Source organism: Abramis brama (genome assembly GCF_963993115.1).
Source record: "Abramis brama genome assembly, chromosome: 16".
Lineage (NCBI taxonomy): Eukaryota > Metazoa > Chordata > Actinopteri > Cypriniformes > Leuciscidae > Abramis > Abramis brama.
In genome coordinates this window covers 19,799,577-19,815,875 of record NC_139978.1, presented here as the reverse complement: position 1 = coordinate 19,815,875, position 16,299 = coordinate 19,799,577, and the positions used below count along the sequence as shown (strand labels likewise).

The window sequence follows — 16,299 nt, the reverse complement described above, 5'->3', positions numbered from 1 at the left end:
TAAGTAGTCAATTGAAGACTATACTAGTTTAATATAGTGGAAATCTTGTGCAAATGCATTTTGAGAGCATAGTGGTTTTTGCAAGTACATCTCTTTTCCCAGACAGAACCATCCTGTTACCTGCATATGAAAATCATCCTTACAGTCCTTAATAAGCTTATCACGGAGTGCTTGGAGCCAGCTTAAACTCTGTCCCATGTTTTACTTCAAAGAGACTGTCGTTTGGTTCAGCCCTTTTTTGTGTGTGTTTCATATGTTATTTGTCTGTGGAGTGCACTATATTTTATAGCTTCAGCATTTCCTTTACTTTCTGACATCTGATTTTCACTCCAAAGTAGCTGAGGCCATATTTAGCTGCTTGGAAGGGAGACAGTGTTTTATGATCATCCAGTTATAATCTGCCCAAATGCAGCAGCCACGTTGAATTATTTCCTCTCAATTGGCTGACTGATGAGGCTTGCCAATGGCTCAGCGTTTCGAGAGAAGCGTTCCTGTTGCCTGTCAGAACCAGGCGCTGGAAATACTGATGCCACTAGAGGAAACAGCCACCTTATTTCCTCTTGTTATAAAACAGACCGCGTCCTAATTAACAGGATATCTGATAGCTGTGTGTCTGTAAAGCTGCCATTTTCCTAATGAATTAAAAAGAACTGATCATTCGCATTAACCAAAGGAAATGCAGATTAAGAAAAATAATAAAGCAGGCGAAATCAATTCGGCCAGCTGGTTGCCAGGCGACAGAAGCCTGCGCAGCAGATCCGTGGCATATTCCAGTTATCCTGTTATCGCAGGTACAATGAGGCCCAGAGCATTGTGGGATGCGAGGGCAGTTAGTTCAAACAAGGCCATATTTGCTAGTCACATTGGCTGTAAAGGTACCGATCTGTTCTTTTTCAAATTTTGTTGAAATGACAGGTTGCATGAAATGAGTTTTTCAGGATGGGGCTAATTGGTTATTGATTAAATTCGTCCTCAAAGGTATTATCTCTCCTCCTCCCTCTGTCCAATTTCTAAACGCTGATTATCCTTTTGGTTTGTTGCACATAAATTACCAGTGCAAGTGCGACAGCTGGGGCGTTGTGAGCGAGATCAGGGATATTGCTAATGTGAAGCCAGTAGATTGTAGTGTTGATTTTTTTCCAGTCCTATTTCAAACAAATAATCTCCTAGTAGAATATTTGAGTATTTCTTTATGTAAAGATTTTCTGTTATTATTCTGCACATTTACTGGACAGGACCAGGGTGCGAATTACACAATGGCCTTCAAATGTATGCATACATATACTGTATGAGGGTGATGGTTAATGGGGAAAAAAAATGTATGTATGTATGTATGTATGTATGTACAGATACTGTATGATAATCAACTGGGTTTATATTGTAGATTGCTATGTTAGTTTATTTAAAGGCTGAATTCTGGTTTATCACAGCTCTTGGCATAGATTACAGCAATTTTATGAAAATGTGCTACATGTCGATAAATACATTTTTAAAAACGTACCTGTATCTTTAGAGGTCCCCTTCTCTTTAGTAGGTGCGAATTACCCTTGAGGGCCACTTGAGTGAAGTGGTAATTGTATTTAGCCTCGGGTTGGCGGCCCCTCAAGGTGCATGGTGCTGATAGGCTGGGTGTCCTCTAACATACTCATACTGAGCTGAAACATCTGGAGAAGGAATGTGTTTTTTTTTACATTTAGAAAATTACAGTTACAAGACTGTAACTACTACACAAAATGTATCCTCACATACCTCACATTCAAACATACCTTGTTTTGTGTTTATTAGAAAATGTCACATTGTTAGCTTAGTCCTGTTCATGCCTTCACTGGATTTTTGGATTTGTCTCATGCTTGCTTACACAAATCTATTTTTGAAGATTACCGTTTATTCGTGTGCCGTCAGTTGCTTATGCTTGGCACTTGATATGAAGTGAGACGTGTAAAAATAAACACTTAATCATTTTTAGCTACCTGCCAGATTCAAAGCGATATGTAGCATACACTCACTTCATGTTTCTGATCGAGACACACTAACTGTTTCATAACAGCATGTGCCCATCAGCTTCTGCAGATTTAACCGGCTTTGACAAGGCTCACAGTCCAAAAAAAGAACAAACCTTGGAAAAAAAGGTTCCTCTGTATCCCTCAAGGATTTTGTATCCCTTTTTTCCTTCTTTCTATGTGACATCAAGCTTATTTTCATTTCCATTGAAGACCAAACGCTATATAATATAAAGTAATTCATATTATTAATATTAAAGGGTTAGTTCACCCAAAAATTATTTACTCACCCTCAATGACTTTATATGATATAACAAAATTATAGTTATTTTATAGTTATAAAAAGTTATTTTTAAAAATATCCTGGCTCTTCCAAGCTTTAAAATGGGAGTGAGTAGTAACTGAGATTTTGAAGCCCAAAAAAGTGCATCCATCCATCAAAAAAGTAATCCATACGGCTCCAGGGGGTTTATAAAAGCCTTCTGAAGCATTTTTGTAAGAAAAATGTCCATAATTATAACTATATAAAGTGTAATCACTAGCTTCCGGTAACGTCGGTCTGTGCGTTCACGGGAGTCTCGAGTTCCGCGTATGTGACGTAGGATGTTGGAGTAGCGTAAGCTTATGTGTGAGTAGACGCCTCTAGCGGGCAACAAACTCAAGCTCCTGTGACATTTCTCTTTAAAAATTCTCGTTTTGCTCAATCCTCTGCGTTTCCGCGTTTATCAATACGGCAGGCGTTACTCTTCGGCCGCAACTCGACCTGCGTACGGCTGTTACCGGAAGAAAGTGATTATAGTTTATAAAGTTATAAATTTGGATATTTTTCTTAGAAAATACATCACTTTGCTTCAGAAGGCCTTTATTAACCCCTGGAGCCGTATGGATTACTTTTATGTTGGATGGATGCGTATTTTTCGGCTTCAAAATCTCAGTTACTATTCACTCCCATTAAAAACCTGGAAGAGCCAGGATATTTTTTTAATACAACTCAGATTGTGTTTGGCTGAAAGAAGAAAGTCATATACACCTAGGATGGCTTGAGAGTGAGTAAATTATGGAATCATTTTGGGTGAACTAACCCTTTAACTTAACAAATGTTAGCATAATAATATAATATGCAGCAATTGAAAGCACTATTCACCTCTCTTATTGTCACTTTAATGGATCAGTTCACCCCGAAATTTTAATTATTCTTTAAACGAATCATAATTTAAGTAATAACAGCATACAGATTTGGACTGGTTTGAGGTTGAACAAATAATAGCAGATGTAATTTTTTTGGATGTACTGTTCCTTTAACCAATATGGTCTGTTTTGAATCCTACTGTATATGGTAACTGTGTATGTGAAGGGTTAATGAGGCACCGAACTCTCCGAAAGTGTTGTTAACTCCTACAGATTTCATTTTGTGCTCCGCATTAAACCCTTAGGCCGTCTGGAAGCCTGAGCCCTTCAATCACTCTGTGCCCTGCACAGCCCGGGCTAGTGATAAAACGGCAAATGCCACCAGCGGTAACCATGACAACAACACCGCTCAATCTAGGTTCATCGTTTTGCCCTCTCTAATGGTGCCGCATGTAGAGGACACAGTTGTAAAATAGACCAATTTCAGGAAATATGTATTTCCCTTTATGTATTGGATCTGACAGCTGCAGTCACGCTGGTCTGTCGGATACTTGGGATGCCTGGCTTTTGTTCTCTGTTTGTGCACATCTGCAGGGCTTAAACGTGCTTTGGGCGCATCGATTTGGTTCTCGGCAAATTGTTTTCTCCCCTGAGCCCTTATTCTGAGTCTCAGATTTTTATTCAGTATTTTAAGAGCTTATTTTTGCTCCTTAAAGGAGCGCTAAGCCGCTCTCTTAGCTCTCAGCGGCGCTGCCTGTGAAACTGCGTGTGGGGCTTTGTGGTGTTATCATACACAACACCACAACAGGTACAACAGCGAAATTCAACATGGGACGATGTGGAGGAAAACGTGTTTTTGCAAAATGAGACATACTTGACAATTACTGATCACAAAGTTCATCCAAAAATCGAAATTAAAATGATTTTCTCTGTTCTATGAAACAAACAAAGTTTATAAGTTATCTTGTCCAGTGAAAGGTGTTCCCACACCAGGTTTGTTATTAATAATGGTAAATGCCATTGGTTCAATTGAGAGATCTGAATATGCAAATATGAAAATAGCAAAAATTTCCATTTAATCACAAGTTTGGAGTATTAGAAGCTCCATACTAGACACGCCAGCTCAAACCTTATTTTGGTGTTAAAATCTACTGTCAGGATTTACTAAAGACACTACGTTCCAGTGTATCTTGTAATTGGTTCCAAATGCAAAATTTGAATATGCAAATATTAAAATTGCCGAAATTAAATATTAAAGGTGCAATGCGCAAGTCTCTGAGTTTTTGCAGAACTATGCCCCCTCTGGCGACAAGCGAAACTGCAACCAGAGGTGTGCACGCTCATGGACCACACGCACGAGCACGAGCTGTTCATAACCAAAGGAGCATCAGCCGCACAAATCTTTTGTTTACAGTCATAATGTCTTCAGAGGTAATAAAGTTATAAATCTGCAAGTCATTTTAAATATGTGAAAGGAAAGGCATTTGAGTAAATTACACACTTATGTGTGAGGGGAAAACGGGGGTAGTAGAAAACTTCGTTTTTTGTTTCCATCTACGTTATCTCCATGTTGAACTGTTTTATGTGTTTACTGTATCCACTTATGATTGTATTATTATGGAAACACGTTCATGAACATTATAAGTTATTACTTTATTACTTTGTAAAAGCTCAAAATAATAATCATACCATACACAGTTGGTCAACAAAGTACACTCAAATGTCTCAAGGTAATATTCCTAGATTATTACATCATTTGTTGTCATAGATTTGCCGTATCCGACATTAGAGACTGGGCTATATCTTACCGTTTTATCAAGAAAAAAGCCAACTGAGGATCCCGTTTGAGCCCTAGAGCAGACCGGAGATTCCAACGAACAGTATTTATATCGTTTTTACCTTTTGTACACAGCCACGTCCAAGTGATCTGAGGGCGCGGGCGCTTCCTAGTGTGTGCAGACCGGAGATCTCTCCATTTGTTGAAAGCCTTCCCGATGTTGACTCTCGTCTTATTCCGACGCCTGTGGCACTAGACAAAAGTTTTCTTTTCTTTGTCTTACGTGGAGTTTGCGTTGGGGTTTGGAATGAACTACAAGCCGGTCTCTTTGAATCCATCTTCTACTTTTGTCGAAAGTTGACTAAAGTTTTGTCGCTCGAGTTGTCTTCGCTGATACGGAGAATGGCGGCGAATACACAAACCTGCCAGACATAGCCATGTGAGCGTGAACGGGCATGACGTCACGCCCAGTCTCAAATTCCGTCCCGAATCCCTCTTATTTATTTTACTGTACAGGATTATAGAGGCAATCGCAGTGATCAGAGAAGGGCTCATTCAGCCCATCAGGCAATTGTTTAAGCATGTATGGGTTAGAAAAACGGGTATTTTTAACATGAAATGTTGCGCAATGCACCTTTAATCACAAGTATGCTATTAGCTCTTGTGTTTCTTGCCAAATTTGAATATTCAAATATTATAATATGCACAAATTAATTTTGAAATGAAATGCTTTTTGGAGTTTCTGGTAATTGATGACGATTTTGGTGATGATTATAAAAAGAGCAAAGTAAACATTCTGCTAGACATCTCCTTTTGAGGATAAATCCTGACTTATATGCAAAAGTGTCCCTTCAGCCAGTTTTATAAACTTCTTGACTTCAAGATTAGTGGTTTTGGAAAGTTTGTGAAAGTTTAAGTCTCGAGTAGCTGTCAGCACAATTCCCTTTGCTCATATCCTCTAGTCTCCCAAGAGAGATAGGTTTACGCTTTCCCATTTGCAGGGCAAACCCTCCTCAATCAGGCTGCTTATGTGTGACAGGTTTATTGTTCCCTGAAGGGTCCTTAAAGCTGCCCATATCAATGCTGTGTGGAAAAGCAACTGAAAAGGGCAATATCTATATATCTCTGAATTCAGAATAAAAGCTTTTTCTTACATCTGACACAATGGAAGGCATTTTCAAAATTTTCAAGGGCAGTTTGACCTACAGTGTATATGGTATGTTTGTCAGCTGTAATGGATGGCAGACAGAGAGCTGATGATAGATGATGATAGATGATGATACAGAGCAGTGAAGAAATGTCTGACACTGAACTGTCATCTGGCCCAGTGTCCATTACCAGACTTATTTCATCAATTTTCTTGAAACAGTATGTGTATTTTGAGTGTTCCTTGTTGGATGTGTGAAACTGCGCTATCGTTCAAAAGTTTTGGGTCTGGATATTTTTTTTAATGTTTTTGAAACTACTCTTATGCTTACCAAGGCTGCATTTATTTGATCCAGAATACAGTAAAACAGTAATATTTAGAATTATTATTATAATTTAAGTTTTCTAATATATTTTAAAATATAATTTATTCCTGTGATGGCAAAGCTGATTTTTTTAGCATCATTACTCCAGTCTTCGGTGTCGCATGATCCTTCAGAAATCATTCTAATATGCTGATTTGCTGCTCAAGAAACATTTCTTATTTTTATCAATGTTGAAAACAGTTGCCCTGCTTAATAATTTTGTGGAAACTGAGATTTACAATGATAAATAGAAAGTTAAAACCACTTGAACAGCTTTTTTTTTATTATCTTTTTTTGCCCTTCATGCTAGCAACATGCTAAAACTGTCTCTGAGAGGTTGCAGCACCCCCTTTAGCCATTGCACAAAAGATTGAAAGGTACTTAAAAATCTCGAAAAACTTATTACCCCACTAAACAACTAGACAGTTGTTAGATGGCTAGTCAACAGTTCTGCCAATCTGTATTACAAAGAAACATGAGATCTTAATCTCATTGTCACCTTCAGCTGGTCTATGTTCTGTCTTCAGGTAGAGGAGATTGTAGATGTGGGCACGTTTGCAGCAGAGGACATCCACATCCCCAGCGTCTACGTCCACAGGATCGTCAAGGGAGATCTCTACGAGAAACGGATCGAGGTGAGGTGGCGTGACTTGTCTGACTCGTTTCTATCAGTTTTCCTTTATCCATCTATCCTCTGTCATCTTTTTGCCGTCCCTCTGTCTGACATTTTGCAGAGGCGTACGGTTAAGAAAGGCCAGGCTGAAAATCCCAAACCCAAAAAAGACTCTGATATTGTGAGAGAGAGGATTATTCGCAGAGCTGCGCTGGAGTTTGAGGACGGGATGTACGGTATGTACAGTGTTTCCGACCATGTCACCTACATTTATCGTTTTAATCTCACTGGACCATTGTTTTATCCTTTAAAGAGATAGTTCACCCAAAGATGAAAATTCTGTCATCATTTACTCACCCTCACGTTGATCAAAACGTATAGAGTGCATTAGCGCCCGCTCCCACAAGTATTTTTTCCATTCATTTTTCCTATAGGGATTTTTTGTGTTGAAGTTTTCATTAAAGAGTTATAAGCTGTGAACCATGCCAACCAGCTATGAGGTGAATCACAACACTACAAACTTTGATTTGAAGCAAAAAAGTTTTTGAAAATCAGACAAAAAGACAGAAGTACAAGACTGTGTACTTAACGGTTTTAGTGAGGGAAAGAAAACTACAATTCAATGAAGAATTGAGTGGTGCAGGTATGACGTCACTTTGTAGGCCAACTTGCAGTCAGCTGGTTCTCTCGACAAAAACCCAATAGGATTTTTCCATAGGTTTTTGGATTATCACAAAAAACAAGCTCTGTGATCTACAAAAGTTTATGATACTAATTTGTCCATCAAGATAATTATCACAGATGAACACGACTTTTATGAATTTACAGTACACCCGGAAACGATTCACAGCGCTTCACTTTTTCCACATTTTGTTATGTTACAGCCTTATTCCAAAATGGATTAAATTATTATTTTCCTCAAAATTCTACAAACAATACCCCATAATGACAACATGAAAGAAGTTTGTTTGAAATCTTTGCAAATGTATTAAAAATAAATACATAAGTATTCACAGCCTTTGCTCAATACTTGTTGGAGCACCTTCGGCACCAATTACAGCCTCAAGTCTTTTTGAGTATGATGCACCAAGCTTGGCACACCTATTTTTTGGGCAGTTTCTCCCATTCTCCTTTGCAGAACCTCTCAAGCTCCATCAGGTTGGATGGGGAGTGTCGGTGCACAGCCATTTTCAGATCTCTCCAGAGATGATCAATCGGGTTCAAGTCTGGGCTCTGGCTGGGCTACGGTTGTCCTGTAGCCACTCCTTTGTTATCTTGGCTGTGATCCTGTTGTCCTGTCGTCCTGTCGATCCAGAGTCGTTGTCCTGTTGGAAGATGAACTGTCGCCCCAGTCTGAGGTCCAGAGCGCTCTGGAGCAGGTTTTCATCTAGGACATCTCTGTACATTGCTGCATTCATCTTTCCCTCGATCCTGACTAGTCTCCCAGTTCTTGCCGCTGATAAACATCCCCACAGCATGATGCTGCCACCACATTGCTTCACTGTAGGGATGGTATTGGCCAGGTCATGAGCGGTGCCTGGTTTCCTCCAGACATGACGCTCTCCATTCAGGCCAAAGAGTTCAATCTTTGTTTCTCATGGTCTGAGAGTCCTTCAGGTGCCTTTTGGCAAACTCCAGACGGGCTGTCATGTGTCTTTTACTGAGGAGTGGCTTCCGTCTGGCCACACTACCATACAGGCCTGATTGGTGGAGTGCTGCAGAGATGGTTGTTCTTCTGGAAGGTTCTCCTCTCTCCACAGAGAAACACTGGAGCTCTGTCAGAGTGACCATCGGGTTCTTGGTCACCTCCCTGACTAAGGCCCTTCTCCCCCGATCGCTCGTTTTGGCCGGTGGCCAGCTTTAGGAAGAGTCCTGGTTGTTCCAAACTTCTTCCATTTATGGATGATGGAGGCCACTCTGCTCATTGGGACTAGAGGCTGACATTTTTTCTGGAATCCCGCGGGTCACGGGAATCAAAAATCAAAAAACAAAATCACTATTAATCACGGGATTGGGACGGGACAGGAAAAAATGTCAACGGGAGTGGGCGGGACCGGGAATCGTAATAAAACTATGATACCCAACTTTATACACAAATATACAGTTTCTATAAATAAACTCTATATTTAAATTTTGAACTAAATTCTATTTGCCCTTTCTCTTTATGCTCTCCTGTTTGCTTTGGTGTGGCTGGTAAAGTGAATGACGTGCTCCACACACCCGTACCAGTTGGTGGCTGTAATATATGCACCAAGTTGGTATACAATGCCAACCATCAATAATATAAGACAGGGCTGCCAACTCTCACGCATTCACCGTGAGACACACGCAATTGACACTTTTCACACGCTCTCACGCCACACATCCATTTTCTCACGCACAGAAAAATCGCGAAGCAAAGAGGACACGGAGACCGACAGACTAGACAGAGCAGGTTAGTTATGATATAAAAAAATCTCAGCTCTCAGATTCTGTCAATTTTATTACGAAATTCAAACAATAAATACTGTTTTGGCGCTTGTAAATGTTACGTGACAGATCCCTAGCGCATGTGAACCGATCATCTCTAGCTAATAGTAAAAAAAAACACGAATGAACACTGAAAGATAGTAGGCCTACAACTTACCGAAATGTATACTCCTCATACATAATATCGATCAATCAGTGTTTTTCATCAGCGTGAAAAGGTCAGTAACATATCTGGAGAACAATTATGTCACATTTACCTCAGGAAAGCCATTTAATGAACATAATATAGGCTATAAGCACGTAGTTGGCAAGAAAAAAAAATAGCTATAGAGAGTATTTTGCTAAATATGTGTTCTATATTACATATTTATTATATTTTTACTTATATCATTAAATAAAGTTGTTATTATAATAAAAAAAAAAACGCATTATATTTAATTTGAGTTATTTTTAACCTTAAATAATAGCCTACTACCAGCTGATAGGGCTCTCTGTATGTTTACAGCATTAGGTGAGTTGTTGTTTTTTTCTTGAGAAAAAATAACGCCTATCTTGTGTAGCCTACCTAATATTTATCCAAATGAGTCAATATCAAATCAAATCACAATCATTGAATTGAATTGAAATAATAAAAAAGCGTAGTTTACCAGAAATTGTACCATGTAAACATTGTAACATGTTGTCACTAAACCTAATAAAATTCAGTTTAGTTACTAAAATGTTAGTGACAATCACAATACACTTATTGTGACGCATTTTTTTTTTTTTGTGCCTGTGTGTGTTTGCATGGATGATTTACATGAAATGTAATGTGTTTAATGTGCATTGTTTAAACTGGCTTTCAGTTCAATAAAGTAACATAAACTGTGCTATGCTGTTATCTGTACTGTATTTTTTTTACTGTAACTGACAGATTCCGGTCAAAAAAACACAACACGGGAGTGGGAGGGAATAGGAGTCATTCTTTTGGGATTGGGACGGGATTGGATGTTTTTTCGTGGGATTGGGACGGGACAGGATTTTTTTTTGTGGGAGTGGGACGGGAGAGGTTTGAAAATCCACTCCCGTGTCACCCTCTAATCGGGACCTTCAATGCTGCAGACATTTTTCTGTACCCTTCACTAGATCTGTGCCTCGATACAATCCTGTCTCGCAGGTCTACAGACAATTTCTTGGACTTCATGGCATGGTTTGTGCTCTGTCATGCACTGTTAACTGTGGGACCTTATATAGACAGGTGTGTGCCTTTCCAAATCATGTCCAATCAACAGGATTTTCCACAAGTGGACTCCAATCAAGTTGTAGAAACATCTCAATCAGTGATGATCAGTGGAAACAGGATGCACCTGAGCTCAATTTTGTGTGTCATGGCAAAGGCTTTGAATACTTATGTATTCTTATGTGTTTTTTTTATTTATTATTTTTAATACATTTTCAAAGTTTTCAAAGAAACTTCTTTCACGTTGTCATTATGGAGTATTATTTGTAGAATTTTTAGGAAAATAATGAATTTAATCCGTTTTAGAATAAGGCTGTAACATAAAATCTGGAAAAAGTGAAGCGCTGTGAATACTTTGCGGATGCACTGTAGAAGCCTAAATGCAGTCGCCAGAAGTAAAAAGCTAAAGGTAAGCTATAAACGTCGGCACCACTTCAACGTCACCATCACTAAGCTTCCGACAGCTCTTTTTAGTTTTTATCTAAAAACATTTTCCCAGAACGTTTGAGTTAGAATAGTTTGTAAGAGCACAATTATAAGCATAATGATGCTGTAAAAGCGGACTGAGCTTATCTTTTGGCGTTTAATCTCCTCGACAGCCTCTGTAGTCCCATTTAGCCACTTGCTAGCAACTGCCTTTTCAAGACACGTAACAGCTTATTTAACTGCTACGTCATTCCTGCTTCACTCTATTTCCAACAGCATATTGAAATAAACATTGCTGGAGAAATATAAAACTACTTTTTTTACTTTTTCTTTTTATGCAAAATATGCACTATATTACTTTTTTTTTAACAAAAAAAAGGGAATTTTAAGAATTTTACTGGCCTCTATTTGCCATGCAATTACAATGAATGAGGACTGAAGCTTTCAAAGTACCATAAAACCAATTCACACATCTTGCGTGCTATATTTCAAGTCTTTTGGAGCCATATGGTAGCTTTGTGTGAAAAACATACTGCAATTGGGGGAGCTTTTCCTTTAATTTTAACAGATTATTGGAAGCAACAATGGTTTTATTGTTTACTAAAATGACATTTCCTGTGTGTCTCTCATGATAATCTTTTAATGCAGTTTGATAACCTTTTTAGCTAACCTGGGCATTGGGATCCCCATGCTGGCAAGTAATTTCATTAAACCAGATATTACCGTCCACCTGCAGAGTGAAAATGGCATTCTGGGGCTGGTAAGCTCTTCTTTGACAGATTTGTATTGAATTTGCTAAATGCAGTTAGAAACATTATTGAAAAACCATCTGTTATGATTTTAATTATTATGTTAATGAGAGAAAAACACTCACTTAATGAGAGAGTTGTTTGAATCTAGTTGTTTTTAAGTGTACACTTTAATTGCATCTGTAGTTTATATGAGAAAAATATTAATGGCAAATATTACCATTATCCGATATACTGTTATGCTATCATATATAAAATAGAAAATAATGAGTGTAGACATAAAACCATTAGATCTGTGTAAATGTCTTTTGTCTACATGAAGCAAGAGTTAAATTCTTGTCTCCATTTAACTATAAATGCTGTTGTTGTATTTTTTTTTTTAATATGAGCCAAGTGATTTTTGCACGCATCATAAAAGTAATGAGTACTTATTTTATTTTATTTTACTTATTATATTTTTTTATATAATTCAGGGCCCCTACCCAACAGTGGAAGAGGTTGATGCGGATCTTATCAATGCTGGTAATAATTATCCCTCACTTTCATTTTTATAGACAGTTATACAGCATTAGCATTGCATAAAATGCCTTTTTAATAACCTAATTTGTCCATTCAAAACACTTAATGAAAGCTCTTTCCATTTCACCCATACCCTTTCAGGTAAAGAAACTGTCACAGTTCTTCCTGGAGCAGCCTATTTCTCTAGCGACGAATCCTTTGCCATGATCAGAGGGTAAGGACAAATCACATTTTAGTCTTCAATCATATATAAGGGCTTTTTTTTTTTTTTCAACAGTGTTTTGTAACCATTTCCACAAAACATTTTTCACAAGTTGACTTTATTTTCAGTGGGTTGGTCCTCAGACAGGCTGAGTACTTTGACCCAGATGATAAAACTTTTAAAGAAACCAGCTGTGGTTGGAAGAGCTCACTTAGACATTCCGATAAGAAATGTGACTTTCTGTGTTGAATGAAGTGGCGTTACTGTTTTGGGGCGTAAGGGCTTGATTTGCAGCTGGTGAAGGGTTGTTTTCTGAGTGCTAATCATGAATGTGTGGAATGGAGCGGAGGCAGAATATGCAATGAGTCGGCCGTGACGCTGACTGCGCCTTTGGGCACGTTGGCTGACATTTCCAGCTCTGTCAAAACAGGTGGCTACTTTAATTGGATGCTTCTTGTACTGCTCAGTAGGGTGAGACGGCCGGAAATAAGGTGCTTTGTCTCTCTCGGTGCCGTTCTGGCCTTCACGGAGAAACCTGCGGTGCTGTCAATAAAGCAATTGACTCTTGCTGGTCTTAAGTGTGGGAGTGTGTAATTCTGCATCCTGTGTATGTGAATATCAATTTCCTGACGACACCAAGTGTTCATGTGTTGATTTTCCCAGTGTACTGTATTAACACAAAGAGTCTGAGACCACTGAGAAAATATTTCTCTTTTTGTCTAATTTAATTAAAAATAATATAAAAGTTTATTTATTTATTATTAAAATGAATAATTTGAAAACAATGATATTGGCAGCATAACAACTTAATTTTTTTTTTTTATTTCAGGATGAGTTAAAGGGGTGGTTGATTATGATTTCACTTTTTAACTTTAGTTAGTGTGTAATGTTGCTGTTAAAGCATAAACAACATCTGCAAAGTTACAATGCTCAAAGTTCAAAGCAAAGGGAGATATTTGCTTTTAAAGAAATTGCTTTTTAAGGACTACAACAAACGGCTGGTAGGGACTACACAACATTCCTCCAGGGTTAGTGACATCACCAACCCTATAATTTACATAAACCCCGCCCCCTGAACACGATTTATAGATTATTAAGACAGAATATGCTAATCAATGACTAGAAGATTAGGGACTACACGACATAAGTACTTTGACCCATACATAAGCTACATAAATTCATCAACTAACCATTCAGAAATGTCCTGTTGCATTCTACATGTTGTCACTTCTTTTTGAGTCTCTCCATCATTGTCTGAATCCGGTTTGAACATAAAAGGCTAAATGTTTTTGAAATTTTCAGTGCATGTCTGTCTGAGTGCAAGCTCTTGAAGCTCCGCCCTCTGTGCCATGAGCAGCTGCTCATTCGCATTTAAAGGAACAGACACAAAACAGTGCGTTTTTGCTCACCCTCAAAAAATGACAATTTTAACTTGCTATATAAAAATATCTGTGGGGTATTTTGAGCTAAAACTTCACATACACACTCTGGGGACATCAAATACTTATTTACAGCTACTGAAAAGGGCATTATACCACCCCTTTAAATAAAAAATATGTATGTATATAAATATGTATATACATATACATTATATATATATATATATATATATATATATAATGTATATATGCATGTTTATTTGTTTGTTTCTTTATTCCAGCTGTCTGTTTTAGTGTCAAAAATTTAAATTTATCTTTAATAATGCTGTTATTTGCATAACTGTATGTTAAGCATTAGTCCCATGTCGTTTAGAAAACTCCCCGTTGATGTTTTATGAGCCTTATCGATTTTTCCACAGGCAGCTAACGCCACCCCCTCCCACAAGCCTCAGAATTATTTCTGTGTTCGCCGTCTGTGAATCCAGCAGCGGTCGTATATTTAGGCCTTAATTGTCTGGTGCAATAGGGAGCACAGTGAATGGTCATGGGGTCTTTGCTGTACCCGGCACAAGGGGAGTCATGACAGCACATACATTAAGAATAGAGCACTTCCACCCACTTACAGTCTGTCTGTAGATGCATGAATAAGGCCATCACAATCCAGTGGTTTAGTGGTGCACTATTTCAAGCCAATAGGCTTGACTTTTCGACACACAGGTCTACTACTCAAATGATTTAGTCTAGTCTTTTAGAAAGTGTTGAGGTTTTTTTTTTTTTTTGGATGGCCTTTTGAAATTGCCAATTTTGCCTAAATCAAGGGTGTATTGAGCATGAATTACTAGTTATAAAGGAAGTACTGAAGTTCACCCTAACATAAGCTGGTGAACTACTTATTTCAATTGTTTGTCAGCAATGACCTAAGTAATAATCTTGCATTTGTTAAATCCATGACCGAACGACATGATCTCATAACAAAAATAGTGGCTGTTATTGTTCTTATGAGGATGTCCCGGTTCTCAGTGTTTTATTACAGACTTTACAGCTTTGAAACCGAATTCTGTTGTTCCACATTCAAAAAAATATAATTTTTTAATTCTATTATATTAATTAGTGAGACCAAACAGATTAGTTTAAGTGCCTAACTCTGCATCTGTCTAAATATTTAGGGCCTGAGCACCGATGGTGTGAGGACCCTATTGGAATTGCTCCGTTTATTAGCCACGATACTCCTGAGTAAACGTGCAGTCACGTTTACTGTTGTTTGTGAGTTTTCTTGCGAGAAATCCAGTTATTTCAATAGGAATGCGCGCAATGTGGAAATTTGCTGAGAGATTTCCGCACTCAGATTTCGTGAAAGGTTCAGTTGGTCACTCGATTTTGCTGCGTTGACCAATAGAAAGCTGCTTCGTTTGACATTCTGTGCAGTGCTTCTCATTGCTACTCTATTGACAATAAAACTTAATGAACTTGAGTGAACTTTAAGAACTTTTTTTGTTTCCTCTAGGGGTCATATCAACTTGACCATGTTAGGAGCCATGCAGGTATCCAAATATGGAGATTTGGCCAACTGGATGATTCCGGCAAGTTCACAATTTCATTCACTTATTGGTACAATATGTCAAACTGACCAGGCAGAGTGAAGCTGAAATGTTACTTGCTTCAGTCCAGCCATTTGTGTCACACACACAAAACATTTTGACTACTGCATGTTGTTTTTTAAGTACAATATGTTTGTAAATACATTTTCTTGTGTCCTTCTCAAGTATTTTATGATAGAGACTTGTGTAAAAGGTAAAGGTTCATTCATAGTTTCATCACGCATACATTCATTGCTGAATCAAACCAAACTTCAAGACTATCATAGAACAGCTCCAGTTCTTTCCCTTTTTTCCATCTGCATCTATTTTCCAGCCTCCTGCTGAAATTATCTCGAGAGCTTTCCTTTTGTTTTATGGAAATCAATGAGCAGCTAATGACAGAACTCACAGCATGAAATCAGAAGTGATTTATGCAAAAGATGATGTTCTTTGAGAAGCATAAATACAGATTTATCTCATTTTACAGCTTTTATCTTCTCCTTTCAAGCAGAAAAAAGTTGTCACTGAGGTAGAGTAGCACTTGTACAAACCCATGAAGAGTTTAAGTTATACTGTAACATTTGGGATAACAATTGCGTAACAATTCTTTTGCATAACAAGATGCTTAACTTTTTTTTTACTTCAGGATCCAGATTTTACATTTAGATTTTACTAGTGATGACCCAACAAGGTACTGTTTAAATAAATAAAGTAACTTTATAAAGTAAAT

The 16,299-nt window shown here is 38.0% G+C and overlaps 1 protein-coding gene across 1 annotated transcript in view; it reads left to right on the top strand.

Moving 5' to 3' along the window:
• Positions 1 to 16,299, top strand: part of oxct1a (3-oxoacid CoA transferase 1a) — a 57,391-nt gene that overhangs the window by 21,478 nt on the left and 19,614 nt on the right. Inside the window, exons 8-13 of the mRNA XM_084087452.1 lie at positions 6,948 to 7,051; positions 7,151 to 7,265; positions 11,809 to 11,903; positions 12,366 to 12,414; positions 12,553 to 12,625; positions 15,497 to 15,572. Of these exons, the coding sequence (XP_083943578.1) occupies positions 6,948 to 7,051; positions 7,151 to 7,265; positions 11,809 to 11,903; positions 12,366 to 12,414; positions 12,553 to 12,625; positions 15,497 to 15,572 (512 nt within the window). The remainder of the gene's footprint in view (positions 1 to 6,947; positions 7,052 to 7,150; positions 7,266 to 11,808; positions 11,904 to 12,365; positions 12,415 to 12,552; positions 12,626 to 15,496; positions 15,573 to 16,299) is intronic.